At 54.6% G+C, this 15,520-nt stretch overlaps 1 protein-coding gene across 2 annotated transcripts; it reads right to left on the reverse strand.

Moving 5' to 3' along the window:
- Positions 1-5,600: 5,600 nt before the first annotated feature.
- Positions 5,601-15,460, reverse strand: CYB561D2 (cytochrome b561 family member D2). Of its 2 annotated transcripts, none has more exons than XM_089687152.1 (4): positions 15,418-15,460; positions 14,102-14,231; positions 11,526-11,563; positions 5,601-8,778 (listed from the first exon to the last, which is right to left on the reverse strand). In XM_089687152.1, exons 2-4 carry the CDS (start codon positions 14,226-14,228, stop codon positions 8,281-8,283), a joined length of 663 nt encoding a protein of 220 aa, XP_089543278.1. In that variant the 5' UTR covers positions 14,229-14,231; positions 15,418-15,460; the 3' UTR covers positions 5,601-8,280. The 2 variants fall into 2 exon arrangements, with proteins under 2 accessions (XP_089543278.1, XP_089543279.1); XM_089687153.1 differs by lacking the exon at positions 15,418-15,460 and adding an exon at positions 15,170-15,341.
- Between the last annotated feature and the right edge of the window lie 60 nt (positions 15,461-15,520).

Genomic DNA, 15,520 nt, shown 5'->3' on the forward strand with positions numbered 1-15,520 from the left:
CTCTCTGATTGGTTTAGTTTTTGAAGCCTTGCAATGGCTTGTTTCACTTCCATGGACGGCTCCTTTGAATGCATGATGTGGGGTCACAGCAATAGATTCCAAATGCAAATCCCGCACTTAGAATCAACTGCAGACCTTCTGCCTGCTTAATTGATGAAGAAATAACAAAGAAGTAGCCCACACCTGGCCACAAAACAGCTTTTGATTCAGTTGTCCAATTACTTTTGGTCCCTTGAAAAAAGGGGGGGTGGCTACTCTTAAGAGCTGTAATTCCTAAACCCCTCCTCCAATCTGGATGTACATACCCTCAAATTACACCCGAGAGTGCGCACTGTCCGCCCAGATCCATCATAGAACTAGAGCTGGAAGATGTTTTGGTGAATACCTGAAAAAAACTAACATTGTGCTGCCTGTGTCCAGATATATATATGGACCGAACTGTATATATATGGCTTTTTTCTTTCAGCTGGAACGTGACAGAAAGGAGCTCCACCATCCCTCTCCTCTCCAGGCTCTCGCGTAACACCGAAGGGGGTAGAGGAAGTTTTCTATACTCACTTCCTTCGTCGGCTCCTGCGTCCTAGCTCCGTCACCAGGGCGTCCTAGCTCCGTCACCAGGGCACGTTCCTCACATCTGGCAAGATTTTTTTTTAATGGCTTCCATAGGCAGCTTTTGTCCCGCCTGCTGCCTAGCAGATCAGTGTAGCATGGAGCACTCTGAAAGCCCTCCTCAGGTCTGTGCTACACTGATATTACAGGTGATGCTGCACAGTAGACAGAGAAAAAACAGCCCAGCCCCCACCTAATAGAAGGGAACTAACTGCACTGTTCAAATGCAACTGTGAAGAGATGAGGGGGGCTGTGCAGAGAGACGGCGGTGAAGAGGTGAGGGGGGCTGTGCAGAGACGGCTGTGAAGAGGTGAGGGGGGCTGTGCAGAGGCGGCTGTGAAGAGGTGAGGGGGGCTGTGCAGAGAGGCGGCTGTGAAGAGGTGAGGGGGGCTGTGCAGAGAGGCGGCTGTGAAGAGGTGAGGGGGGCTGTGCAGAGACGGCTGTGAAGAGGTGAGGGGGGCTGTGCAGAGACGGCTGTGAAGAGGTGAGGGGGGCTGTGCAGAGAGACGGCTGTGAAGAGGTGAGGGGGGCTGTGCAGAGATGGCTGTGAAGAGGTGAGGGGGGCTGTGCAGAGAGACGGCTGTGAAGAGGTGAGGGGGGCTGTGCAGAGATGGCTGTGAAGAGGTGAGGGGGGCTGTGCAGAGAGACGGCTGTGAAGAGGTGAGGGGGGCTGTGCAGAGATGGCTGTGAAGAGGTGAGGGGGGCTGTGCAGAGAGACGGCTGTGAAGAGGTGAGGGGGGCTGTGAAGAGGTGAGGGGGGCTGTGCAGAGACGGCTGTGAAGAGGTGAGGGGGGCTGTGCAGAGAGGCGGCTGTGAAGAGGTGAGGGGGGCTGTGCAGAGAGACGGCTGTGAAGAGGTGAGGGGGGCTGTGCAGAGAGACGGCTGTGAAGAGGTGAGGGGGGCTGTGCAGAGAGACGGCTGTGAAGAGGTGAGGGGGGCTGTGCAGAGAGACGGCTGTGAAGAGGTGAGGGGGGCTGTGAAGAAGTGAGGGGGGCTGTGCAGAGAAACGGCTGTGAAGAGGTGAGGGGGGCTGTGAAGAAGTGAGGGGGGCTGTGCAGAGAAACGGCTGTGAAGAGGTGAGGGGGGCTGTGCAGAGAAACGGCTGTGGGCGTTCAGCAGAGGTGAGATCTGGGGTGGGGGGAATTGGTCAGAGTTAGGAGAGTTGTGGGGGGAGCTGGGGGTGCAGAGGTGAAATATTGGAGGTTGCAGAGCTTGAGAGCTATGGATTGGGGGGAGCTGTATATAGGGGTGCAGTAGTGCAATGTGGAGGGTGGAGAGGTAATCTGCAGATGTGGGTACAGAGGGGACATATTGACAGAGAGTACATGGGTAGGATGGGGGGAGGGAGAGAATGTGATATGTGGAGAGGGTGAGATTTGGATGGGGGGAGGGAAGGGTGACCTGTGGACAGGGGAGAGGGCAAGCTGTGGTTGGGGAGGGAAGATGAGCTGTTGATGGGGGGGAAGAGAGTGACCTATGGATGGGAGATATAGTGCCCTGTGGATGAAGGGGAAGAGGGCAAGCTGTGAAGGGGGCGGGAAGGTGAGCTGTAGATGGGGGGAGGGGGTGAGCTGTGGATGGGGAGGGAAGGTGAGCTGTGGATGGGGAGGGAAGGTGAGCTGTGGATGGGGTGGGAAGGTGAGCTGTAGATGGGGGCAGGGGGTGAGCTGTGGATGGGGAGGGAAGGTTAGCTGTGGATGGGGGGAGAGAATGACCTGCGGATGGGGGGAGGGGGTGAGCTGTGGATGGGGAGGGAAGGTGAGCTGTGGATGGGGGGAGAGAATGACTTGTGGATGTGGGGCGAGAGGGTGATGTGAATGGGGGGGAAGGAGTGGCCTATGGATGGGGGGGATATGGTGCCCTGTGGATGAGGGGGAAGAGGGCAAGCTGTGGATGGGGAGGGAAGGTGAGCTGTAGATAGGGGGAGAGGATGACCTGTGCATGGGGGGGAGAGGGTGAGCTGTAGATAGGGGGAGAGGATGACCTGTGCATGGGGGGGGAGAGGGTGAGCTGTGGATGGGGAGGGAAGGTGAGCTGTGGATGGGGGGGGGGGGGGAAGAGGGTGAGCTGTAGATGGGGGGAGAGAATTACTTGTGGATGGGGGAGAGGGTGAGCTGTGGATGGGGAGGGAAGGTGAGCTGTGGATGGGGGAAAGTGAGCTTTGGATTGGGAGGGGGTGAGCTGTGGACAGGGGGAAGGTGGGTTCCTGCACCTAGTCTCTGAGAGAAGAAGCCTTGTATATATATACTGTACATGTCCTGAGTTTTTCTATAGTCCTGAAGAAGCACAATGCCCTCGAAACCTGTAGACTAACGCTATGTACTGGAGAAAACCGAATACATATTCAGTGTAGAAAACATCCGTCTACAATCAGGGCAAATCATTCTTTGTCTTCACTGCAGATGGACGTTTTCTGTCATATACTATATATCTCCTCTACGTTTTCCTAGAGTCCTGATGAAGCAGACTTCCAGCAAAACGCTTAGACCAACATTTGGGATGAGGACACGATGGCCTCAATGTTACGTTTCTCATGTTTTTATTTACAAAGAATGGAATTTTAAAACATCGGCAGCATAACATTGAGGCCATCCTGTCCTCATCCCAGATGTTGGTCTACGCGTTTCACAAGCATTCAGCTTCATCAGGGCTATGGAAAAACTTGAGACATAAATATGATGGAAATCATTAATATTTAGTGTTTTACCAAATCTTACATTGAGGGTGCCAATCATTTTGCCCGCTCCATTTTTGGGGGTTTCGCGTGGAATGTGTCAGATTTGGTTTTTTGTTTCTCCACTTTTTTGTGTCACCGATACAAACAAAAGACATAAAAAAAACTTGAGAATGCCGAAACATTTGTCATTGCAGGTGGTGCACGGACAGAAAAAATGCGGGGGGGGGGGGGGGGGGAATTTTGGCCATGACTGTACTTACCTATTTTCAGCTCGCTCTGGTCACCTGATATTCTCCGTCAGCCAGCACCAGCTGCAGGGGAGAGTTCCCAAAAACATCTGGGAGCCATGATGTCACCTATAGGCTCCCATGTGCAGCTGTTGTCAGCACTCCCTCCTCTCCCCTGCAGCAGGTGCTGGATGACACAGGGGAGCCAGGTCATGTGACTAGAGTAGGTAAGCATACAGATCTTTCTTCCACAGATGAGTGAGCATGGGTGTTCGTTCACGGGTGTCAAACTGGTGGCCCTCAAGCTACAAGTCCCATGAGGCATTGCAAGACTGACAGTTACAAGCATGGCTCCCAAAGGCAGAGGCATGATGGGACTTGTAGTTTGGCAACAGCTGGAGGGCCGCCAGTTTGACACCCCCGTAAGTTGGCTTGTTTCCCAGTCCTGATGAAGGGGGAGCGAGGCCCGAAACACGTTGCTTTGAATCTAGTGTCTCTTGTGCAAAATAAAAATGTACAGCTTTTGTGGCGCTCTCATTCTCTCCTCACCCAAACCCCCCCCCCAGGCATACCCCCAGCTGACAGAGAAAATTCAGATCTAAAGCGATCTCCTTCACCGACACACCGATCGTGAAATATTGTGAGAAGACAGAACACGCCTCCTCCTCCCCCCCGTGCCAACACAGCATGTACTGTCTGCATTTATATAGAAGGTTGACTTCAGATATCTGTCCGGTGCTCATTGTCAGGTCTGTTTGGCGTGTAGGAGGGGGATGGGTAGAGGCAAGTACTCATTGCTCCAACTGGACCTAGCAGAGGGGAGTCAGGAATAGCACCCCGTCATTGGTGTCAGTGGGAGGAATAGTGTCCCATCATTGGTATCAATGGGAGGAATAGTGCTCCATCATTGGTGTCAGTGGGAGGAATAGTGCCCCATCATTGGTGTCAGTGGGAGGAATAGTGCCCCATCCTTGGTGTCAGTGGGAGGAATAGTGCCCCATCATTGGTGTCAGTGGGAAGAATAGTACCCCATCATTGGAATCAGTGGGAGGAATAGTAACCCATCATTGGTGTCAGTGGATGGATTAGTGCCCCACCATTGGTGTCAGTGGGAGGAATAGTGCCCCATCATTGGTGTCAGTGGAATAGTGCCCCATCGTTGGTGTCAGTGGGAGGAATAGTGTCCCATCATTGGTATCAGTGGGAGGAATAGTGCCCCATCATTGGTATCAGTGGGAGGAATAGTGCCCCATCATTGGTGTCAGTGGGAGGAATAGTGCCCCATCATTGGTGTCAGTGGGAGGAATAGTGCCCCATCATTGGTGTCAGTGGGAGGAATAGTGCCCCATCATTGGTATCAGTGGGAGGAATAGTGCCCCATCCTTGGTGTCAGTGGGAGGAATAGTGCCCCATCATTGGTGTCAGTGGGAGGAATAGTGCTCCATCATTGGTGTCAGTGGGAGGAATAGTGCCCATCATTGGTGTCAGTGGGAGGAATAGTGCCCATCATTGGTGTCAGTGGAAGTGCCCCATCATTGGTGTCAGTGGGAGGAATAGTGCCCCATCATTGGTGTCAGTGGGAGGAATAGTGCCCCATCATTAATGTCAGTGGGAGGAATAGTGCTCCATCATTGGTGTCAGTGGGAGGAATAGTGTCCCATCATTGGTGTCTGTGGGAGGAATAGTGCCCCATCATTGGTGTCAGTGGAATAGTGCCCCATCATTGGTGTCTGTGGGAGGAATAGTGCCCCATCATTGGTGTCAGTGGAATAGTGCCCCATCGTTGGTGTCAGTGGGAGGAATAGTGCCCCATCATGGATGTCAGTGGGAGGAATAGTGCCCCATCATTGGTGTCAGTGGGAGGAATAGTGCCCCTTCCTTGGTGTCAGTGGGTAGGAATAGTGTCCCATCATTGGTGTCAGTGGGAGGAATAGTGCCCCATCATTGGTGTCAGTGGGAGGAATAGTGCCCCATCATTGGTGTCAGTGGGAGGAATAGTGCCCCGTCATTGGTGTCAGTGGCAGCACGTCAACTCGCAGTTTGTAATCTCTGCCCCCCAAAAAAGACCACTATGATGTGAAGGCGCCTTCAAGACTTTTTAAAGGTTAATTTTCTTTTTATTTCATTTTAAAAAGGTAAAAAAAAGTTCCCTTTCCCTGCGACATGGAAGTGACACCATTGTACAGCGTAGCATTGAAGCATTTCAGGTTATAGGTGAGAAGCAAACATGGAACCTTGCTGAGCTCAGACAGACAAAACCTGTAACATTTGTGTCCTGGTGGTTTTGGCATGCCCCCTCCCCCCCCACTGGGCCCCTTTTCACTGTGTGTCCAGCAGGGGGCCACACAGCCTTTCTGCCTGAAGTGTGGCCACGTCCCTCTTCATTTCTATGCGGAGTACAGCCTGTGGTGTGGGTGGTGGGGACCAAGGTCAGTAATGGACCGGGTGGTCAGCACTCGGGGAGGTGGGGGGATACCTTCAAAAAGGTACAGCCACCTTTGAAACGTCAACATTTTTCATTTAAACCCCCCACAGCCCGCTCGCACAGTGGCGACCACCCTCATCTATTGCATCGGGTCGTCCTACCAACCAACCCTCCGCGACTGCCGGTACCTGTGAGCCAGTGACAAGGCAGCCACTGTGTTCCCTGGTCCCAGCCCCACCCCCTTTTCCTCTGAGCTCACTGCAGCCCCACCCACAACCACAACTTCATGAGAGGGAAGGGGAGTGAACAGCATCACGAGACGAGAGGCTGCAGTCCTGTACAATGTGAGAGTCCCTCTGAATCGACATGGTCATTTCTGTCTTTAGCAGAGGGGAGGGAGGAGCATCATGAGACGAGAGGCTGCAGTCCTGTACAATGTGAGAGTCCCTCTGAATCGACATGGTCATTTCTGTCTTTAGCAGAGGGGAGGGAGGAGCATCATGAGACGAGAGGCTGCAGTCCTGTACAATGTGAGAGTCCCTCTGAATCGACATGGTCATTTCTGTCTTTAGCAGAGGGGAGGGAGGAGCATCATGAGACGAGAGGCTGCAGTCCTGTACAATGTGAGAGTCCCTCTGAATCGACATGGTCATTTCTGTCTTTAGCAGAGGGGAGGGAGGAGTTTGCAGAACGTTTCGCTCGTCTCAGAGGCACGTCTTGCGCTTTCACTTCTCCAGAAAACACTTTTGGAAACAGAATTTTGTTCCCGTCCAATAAAAATGCTGAGTCCGTCCATTGTGAAAATTATAAATAAAAAAAAAAAAAAAAAAAAAGGATCACGTGGTCCATGCCACCCACCAGACGGAGGATGCACCATCAAGGGCAAAGAGAAGAGCCACACTCTCTTGGATAAAACTTTATTGTTCCTGCCATTAAATACAGAAGCTCTGCCCAGGGGCTCCGACGTGTTTCAGCTGAAGAGCCCCGTTTGGGTGAAGCCAATGAGAAGGGTCTTGGTAGACCAGACCTTCGGTGGTTAATGTTCAGGGCAATAAAGTTTTATACATGCCCTCAGATGATGTCAGTATGAACAAAACTTTATTGTTCTGGAAAAGGAATACAGAAGGTCCACCTAGACCAGGGGTAGGCAAACTGGCCCTCCAGCTGTTGAAAAACTACCCATCATGCCTATGCTTCTTGGAGTCATGCTTGTGGCTATCAAAGTCCTGCAATGCCTCATGGGACATGTAGTCCTGCTATAGCTGGAGGCCCAAAGTTTACCTACCCCTGGCCTACACCCTCCTGATTCTGCCGAATTTCACCTGAAGAGCCCTGTTTGGGTGAAAAAAAGTGAGAAGGGTCTGGGTAGATGTTTTGTATTCTATGTCCTGAAAAATAAAGTTTTATCCATGCACTCGGATGACATCACCTAATGAACAAAACTTTATTGTTCTGGAAAATGAATACAGAAGGTCTCTGGACCCTCCTTAGCTTGCGCGTTTCACCTGAAGAGCTTTGTTTGGTTGAAACATGAGTGAGAAGGGTAAAGGTCAGAGGTAGGCAACCCGAGAGCCGCAGGACTACAAGTTCCATCATGCCTCTGCAAGTCATAGCTGTAACTGTCAGTTTTGTAATCTTTGCAATGCCTCATGGGAAATGTGGTTCCACAACAGCTAGAGAGCCACAGGTTGCCTACCCCTGGTATAGGTAGACCTTCTGTGTTTAATGTCTAAGACAATAAAGTGTTACACATGCACTCGGATGACATCAGCATGGATAAAACTTTATTGTTCTGGAAAACGAACAGAGAAGTCTGCCAAGACCCTATTAACCTGACACAATTCAGGACTGGAGGAGCCCTGCTTGGGTGAAAACACGATTGAGGAGGGTCTGGGTAGACCTTCTAAATTCAATGTCAGGACAATAAAGTTTCATCTGTGTGGACATCATTCGAGTGTGGCCATTTTTTTGCCTTTGCCGTGGTGGTGGTGGTTGGGGGACGAGCTCAATTCAGCTGGCGATTGTGCCTACAGACGCCAGGACTTGGGAGCAGAGGCCATTTTTGAGGTTTCGGAAGATGCACCATGTTGGGGTTAAGTGTCGCAGCAACCAGATGAAGGTTGCCAATCCCCAGCAGACCTCTGACACCTCGATCCATAGTTCTTTCATCGCCAATACCAACCCCCTCATACGGGTGATGATGGTGGAAAAACAAATTTGCGCTCAAAGAGTCAGAGCCGGCAGCGACTTCTCCTTCCTCCTGCAGAAGTATCTGACGTGGTGTGGCTCCTCATCTCCTCAGGACTGGCTCCTCATCTCCTCAGGACTGGCTCCTCATCTCCTCAGGACTGGCTCCTCTTGTGGTAGACGTAAGCATTACTCACTTGGTTCATGACGACCAGACCGGAGAGAAGCGGACAGACGACGCACAAGTACCAGGCCATGCCAGCCACGTTGGCGGTGAACCACAGGGAGCACATTCCCAGCATAAGGCTGCCACACGCCAGCAGGTAGCCCAGCAGACCGGACGTGGCGTGGTAGAGCTTCCGAGTGGCCAATGTCCAGCGCTGCACCAGTTTAGGGTAGAGAAGGGTGACTCCGCCCAGGTTCTGGACCACAGTCCATAGGATGGTCAGCAAGCCCACCAACCCGTGCCAGGTGGAAAAGTGAGGCTTTTCATGCAAAACTTTGTTGCCGTAGATTATACCCAGACCAATCAGGGCACAGAGCACCGCCAGGAGGTGCAGCACCCAGTGAGCTCGTGTGCGGGCCTTCCGAGAGAGGGAGCGCAGTAGGGAGTCAGGGGAGAAAACCATGATGGCTTCCGTCATGAAGAAGAACTGCGGAGAGAAGAATCACATTGAGAGGCAAGATATGAGGGAGGTGCTATCCCCAACACAATGATCAGCCCCTCCCCCCATATGAGGGTGCTGGGTGTAATCCTGGACTTTGACTTCTTCTGGCCCCACATCCAATCCCGGACCAAACCTTTCCACCTTCACCTCTCTAACCAACCACCACCAAGCTACTAATTCACTCCCTTGTTATCCCTCAACTATTGCAACTCCCTCCTCATTGGCCAATCTCTACATAGACTATCCTCCCTTCACTCTATCATGAAAGCTGCTACCAGACTCATCCACCTCACCAACCGCTCAGTGTCCTCCACCCCTCTCTGCCAATCCTTCCACTGGCCTCCACCCCTCTCTGCCAATCCTTCCACTGGCCTCCACTCAGTGTCCTCCATCCCTTTCCACCAATCCTGCCTTCTACTGGCCTTCGCTCAGTGTCCTCCACTCCTCTCTGTCAATCCTTCCACTGGCCTCCACCTCTCTCTGTCAATCCCTCCACTAGTGTCCACCACCCCTCTCTGTCAATCCCTCCATTGGCCTCCGCTCAGTGTCCACCACGCTTCTCTGTCAATCGTTCCACTGGCCTCCACCTCTCTCTGTCAATCCCTCCACTAGTGTCCACAACACCTCTCTGCCAATACCTCTACTGGCCTCTGCTCAGTGTCCTCCATCCCTCTCTGTCAATCCTTCCACTGGCCTCCATTTACTGTCTTCCAATCCCTTCCGCTAATCCTTCTTTCCACTGGCCTTCTTTCAGCGTCCACCACCCCTCTCTGCCAATCCCTCCACTGGCCTCCTTTCAGTATCCTCCACCTCTGTCTGTCAATCCCTCCACTAGTGTCCACAACACCTCTCTGCCAATCCCTCCACTGGTCTCCACCTCTCTCTGCCAATCCCTCCACTGGCCTCCGCTCAGTGTCCTCCACCTCTCTCTGCCAATCCCTCCACTGGCCTCCGCTCAGTGTCCTCCATCCCTCTTTGCCAATCCCTCCACTGGCCTCCACTCAGTGTCCTCCACCCCTCTCTGCCAATCCCTCCACAGGCCTCCACTCAGTGTCCTCCACCCCTCTCTGCCAATCCCTCCACAGGCCTCCACTCAGTGTTCTCCTCCCCTCTCTGCCAATCCCTCCACTAGTGTCCACGACACCTCTCTACTGATTCCTTCACCTGTCTCTTCCAATCCCTCCACTGGCCTCATTTCAGTGTACCTCTACCACTCTTTGCCAATCCCTCCACTGGCCTCCACCCCTCTCTGCCAATCCTTTCACTAGTGTCCACTACACCTCTCTGTTAATACCTCCACTGGCCTCCATTCAGTGTCCTCCATCCCTCTCTGCCAATCCTTCCATTGGCCTCCATTGAGTGTCCACTCGCTCCACTACAATAAAATACAAAACCCCACACAACTCTGGTCTGAGCTACATCAACAACCTCATAATATCACCCAAACCATCCTCTCCTCCTCCCAGAACCTCCTGCTCTCTAGCTCCCTCGCCACCTCCTCCCCTGCTCACCTCCAGGACTTCTGCAGAGCCTCTCCCATCCTCTGGAACTCCCTACCCCAGTATGTCCAGCTATCTCCTACTCTGTCCAGAAGAATCTCTGAAAACTCATCTCTTCAGGGAATCCTTTCCACCTCCATGTAATAACTGAATATTTACTTCCTCCATCAACTCATCCCCCGCAGTCATTTCCTTCTGTATCACTTGCTCCTCCCTTTTAGATTGTAAGCTCCTCCCAACACTCTTCTGTTGTAACTGGAAACGGCTGGCGCTATACAAATCCCGAATCATCATCACCCTCCCTCTGTGTTCAGTACAAAGCATGCTTGTGGATCCGTATTACCAGGACAACAAACGGAGAATTCAGAGGAAATGCAATCCATAAATCTAATCCCCAACCTTCCGCCTTAAAGTCAACGATCTCAGAGATCAGACTGTACATTGTAACTTTGTAGAAGGAGGAGGGGCATTTCCTCAGTCTCCTCCCCCAGAGATCAGACTGTACATTGTAACTTTGTAGAAGGAGGAGGAAGCATTTCCTCAGTCCCCCCTCCCCCAGTGATCAGACTGTACATTGTAACTTTGTAGAAGGAGGAGGAAGCATTTCCTCAGTCTCCCCTCCCCCAGTGATCAGACTGTACATTGTAACTTTACAGAAGGAGGAGGAGTCATTCCTCAGTCTCCCCTCCCCCAGTGATCAGACTGTACATTGTAACTTTGTAGAAGGAGGAGGGGCATTTCCTCAGTCTCCTCCCCCAGTGATCAGACTGTACATTGTAACTTTGTAGAAGGAGGAGGAGCATTTTCTCAGTCTCCCCTCCCCCAGTGATCAGACTGTACATTGTAACTTTGTAGAAGGAGGAGGGGCATTTCCTCAGTCTCCTCCCCCAGTGATCAGACTGTACATTGTAACTTTGTACAAGGAGGATGGAGTGTTTCCTCAGTCTCCCCTCCCCCAGGGATCAGACTGTACATTGTAACTTTATAGCAAGTCAGGTGAGAGGATGCAGCGGGGGGGCAGCTGTATCTGACAACTGTCCTTGTTCAGGTACTTCCTTCTACAGGGTGACAACACTCTGTCACACATTTGCACTCCTGCGTGGCTTCCGGTGGAGACTACAAGTGGTCATTGCAAGACACATTACACAGGCCTGGTCTTCTGTTGTCACCACCAGGAAACCCTTTTGCCTCTCCCTGTCCTATCTCGTAGCTGAGAACAAGGGGGTCACTCACCGCGAGGGCCATGAGGAGGGGGTGCCAGGAGAAAAGAGCTGAAATCAAACAAAGATAGAAAATGAAAGTTATTATGAGAAATCGTATTAAAGAAAAACTGTAAAACAAATAATTTCTTATTCTGTACTGATCCCGATTCCTTCCTGAACTGTCTGGTCTCCTGGCCTCTAGTATTCTCCCATTCACTGATCTGAAACAAGCATGTAGCAAGTGAAGTCAGAACTCCTGATCAGAATTTCTCTTCCAAGACATAAACTTTGAAGACAGAAAATCGGAATGTCAGCCGGCAGCAATCCTCCCAATATGTCCGTCATACAGATGGTGAGGAAATGATCGGGATTCTGGGGCCAATATACAGCCCTTGGCAGAGTTCTTCCTTAAAGCTGCCCAGACTTTCTCCCCGCTCATCCCCCCCTCCACCCCGGACTTCCTCCCCGCTCATCCCCCCCTCCACCCCGGACTTTCTCCCCGCTCATCCCCCCCTCCTCCCCGCTCATCCCCCCCTCCACCCCGGACTTCCTCCCCGCTCATCCCCCCCTCCACCCCGGACTTCCTCCCCGCTCATCCCCCCCTCCACCCCGGACTTCCTCCCCGCTCATCCCCCCCTCCACCCCGGACTTTCTCCCCGCTCATCCCCCCCTCCACCCCGGACTTTCTCCCCGCTCATCCCCCCCTCCACCCCGGACTTTCTCCCCGCTCATCCCCCCCTCCACCCCGGACTTCCTCCCCGCTCATCCCCCCCTCCACCCCGGACTTCCTCCCCGCTCATCCCCCCCTCCACCCCGGACTTCCTCCCCGCTCATCCCCCCCTCCACCCCAGACTTCCTCCCCGCTCATCCCCCCCTCCACCCCGGACTTCCTCCTCGCTCATCCCCCCCCTCCACCCCGGACTTCCTCCCCGCTCATCCCCCCCTCCACCCCCGACTTCCTCCCCGCTCATCCCCCCCTCCACCCCGGACTTCCTCCCCGCTCATCCCCCCCTCCACCCCGGACTTCCTCCCAGCTCATCCTCCCTCCAAACCCAGACTTCCTCCCCGCTCATCCCCCCACCCCAGACTTCATCCCCACTCATCCCCCGTCCACCCAGGACTTCCTCCCCTCCACCCCGGGCTTCCTCCCAGCTCATCCCCCCCCCCTCCCCTCCACCCAGGACTTCCTCCCCGCTCATCCTCTCCTCAACCCCGGACTTCCTCCCCTCCACCCAGGACTTCTTCCCCGCTCATCCCCCCCTCCACCCAGGACTTCCTCCCCGCTCATCCCCCCCTCCACCCAGGACTTCCTCCCCGCTCATCCCCCCCTCCACCCAGGACTTCCTCCCCGCTCATCCTCTCCTTCACCCCAGACTTCCGCTCATCTCCCCTGCTCATCCTCCCCTCCACCCCGGACTTTCTTCCCGCTCATCCACCCCCATCCCAGACGTCCTCGCCGCTCATCCCCCCCAACTTCCTCGCCAATCATTTTCCCCCCAGATGTCCTCCCCGCTCATCTATCACCCCCCAGACGTCCTCCCGGCTCTTCTATCCCCCCCCAGACGTCCTCCCGGCTCTTCTATCCCCCCCCCAGACGTCCTCCCGGCTCTTCTATCCCCCCCCAGACGTCCTCCCGGCTCTTCTATCCCCCCCCCAGACGTCCTCCCGGCTCTACTATCCCCCCCCCAGACGTCCTCCAGGCTCTACTATCCCCCCCCCCAGACGTCCTCCCGGCTCTACTATCCCCCCCCCAGACGTCCTCCCGGCTCTACTATCCCCCCCCCCAGACGTCCTCCCGGCTCTTCTATCCCCCCCAGACGTCCTCCCGGCTCTTCTATCCCCCCCAGACGTCCTCCCGGCTCTTCTATCCCCCCCCCCAGACGTCCTCCCGGCTCTTCTATCCCCCCCGACGTCCTCCCGGCTCTTCTATCCCCCCCCCAGACGTCCTCCCGGCTCTTCTATCCCCCCCAGACGTCCTCCCGGCTCTTCTATCCCCCCCCAGACGTCCTCCCGGCTCTTCTATCCCCCCCTAGACGTCCTCCCGGCTCTTCTATCCCCCCCCAGACGTCCTCCCGGCTCTTCTATCCCCCCCCAGACGTCCTCCCGGCTCTTCTATCCCCCCCCAGACGTCCTCCCGGCTCATCTATCACCCCCCCCAGACGTCCTCCCGGCTCACCTATCCCCCCCCCAGACATCCTCCCGGCTCATCTATCCCCCCCCCAGACGTCCTCCCGGCTCATCTATCCCCCCTTCCCCCAGACTTCCTCCCCGCTCATCTATCCCCCCCCCCCCAGACTTCCTCCCCGCTCATCTATCCCCCCTTCCCCCAGACTTCCTCCCCGCTCATTCCTCCACCACAGAGTCCTTTCCTATTTATACACCCCTAGTTCCCCCTTCTAACCTGCTTATCCCCTTTAGCGTTTCTCTTCCTTTACCCCTCCACCCCCCCCCCCCCCCCATTCATCCCTCCAGCCTTCCCCCTGCTTATTTCTAACCTCAGCCCCTTTCCTCCCCAGTCTTCTTCCCTACTCAACACCACTCTGTCCCTCCTCCCCATATATCTCTCTGACCCCCTTTCTACTTACCCCCCCCCCCCCCAATACTCACTTGATCCAGGTTTGGAGACATAGATCATGAAGATGGTGAAAGCGAAGGCAGCGAGGTGGGCGGAGGCCCCGGATATCGCTCTCAGTGTGCGGTGAACCCGCGTGTCACTGTCCGCACTCTGAGCCATGACCTGCGAGGAGAGACAACATGAGGTGGAAGATACGGCTGGCATTCCCATCCCCCAGCATCCCATTCCCCCCCCCCTCCCCTCCCATCTTACCCCCCCCCATCAACTCTACTCTTCCCCTTCCTCCCCCAACCAACCATTACCTCTCCCTTTACCCCTCCTTCCCCAGCTATCATACACCCCCCCCCCCCCAAACCATCAACTCTCCTGTTCCCCCTCCCTCCCCAGTCATCATACCTCCTCCCCACCAACCATAACCTCTCCTATCCTCTCCTATTCCCCCTCCCTCCCCAGCCATCATACTCCCCCCCCCCCCCCCCCAAGTCTCCTTTTCCCCCTCCTTCCCCAGCTATCATACCTTCCCCCAACCATCAACTCTCCTTTTCCCCCTCCTTCTCCAGCTATCATACCCCCCCCCCCAAACCATCAACTCTCCTGTTCCCCCTCCCTCCCCAGTCATCATACCTCCTCCCCACCAACCATAACCTCTCCTATTCCCCCTCCCCCCCCCCCAAGTCTCCTTTTCCCCCTCCCTCCCCAGCCATCATACCTCCCCCCCAACTCTCCTTTTCCCACTCCCTCCCCAGCGATCATACCTTCCCCCCCAACCACCAACTCTACATCACCCCCCCCCAAACCAACCCATTCCTGCCCTCCAACCATCAACTCTCCATCCCCCCTCACGCATCATCTCCCCCACCCCCTAACCATCACACCCCCTCCAACCATCATTGCCCCATAATCCCAGCAAGACACTGACAGGGGCTCTCACCCTTCCCCGCTCCGCCCACAACTCCAATACTCTGATATTACACCGAGGTACAAATCACAGCTACCAATGGCACACCTCCAGAGAGTGACCCCTCCCCCAGGAAGTCCCATCAAAGTTGTGCTGGTTGTCACCTTCCCTGCTGCATGACAGCCAATCCTAGAAATCTTACCCACGGCTGAGCCAATCAAATGAAGCCTGTGGTTAGCTGGGAGGAGCCAGAGCCCCCTCTCCTGGGAGGGGGGCTGTATCTAGAGGGGGTGGGACTCCCCCAACATTATTATCCAGACTTCCAGGTGGAGCTCCCCTTAAATCCCCCTTCCAGTGTGAGGAGTACTGAGGAGACCCCAGTACGCAGAACTCCAACAGAAACATTGTATCCTCCCCTCCCCTCCCTGGGGATACAATGTAACAACTCACCCCCGAGCTGTCATCCGGCACCTGGACTCTCACTTCCGGTCTCCAATCAGGAAACGATCCGTCACGCCCACCGCTCTGCGATTGGACGAGAGCTCCGCCATTC

The sequence above is a fragment of the Staurois parvus genome, unplaced genomic scaffold (genome assembly GCF_062004578.1).
Source record: "Staurois parvus isolate SC_StPar_1 unplaced genomic scaffold, SC_StPar_1.0 ptg000419l, whole genome shotgun sequence".
In the NCBI taxonomy this organism is placed as follows: domain Eukaryota; kingdom Metazoa; phylum Chordata; class Amphibia; order Anura; family Ranidae; genus Staurois; species Staurois parvus.

What these genes read in the sequence shown, in the direction of transcription:
- CYB561D2 (XM_089687152.1), bottom strand. Translation starts at nt 14,228, where the DNA reads ATGGCTCAGAGTGCGGACAGTGACACGCGGGTTCACCGCACACTGAGA. An exon ending in TGTCTCCAAACCTGGATCAA is followed by an intron (nt 11,564 to 14,101) that starts GTGAGTATTGGG and finishes GTTTGATTTCAG; the next exon opens with CTCTTTTCTCCTGGCACCCC. An exon ending in CCCTCCTCATGGCCCTCGCG is followed by an intron (nt 8,779 to 11,525) that starts GTGAGTGACCCC and finishes TTCTCTCCGCAG; the next exon opens with TTCTTCTTCATGACGGAAGC.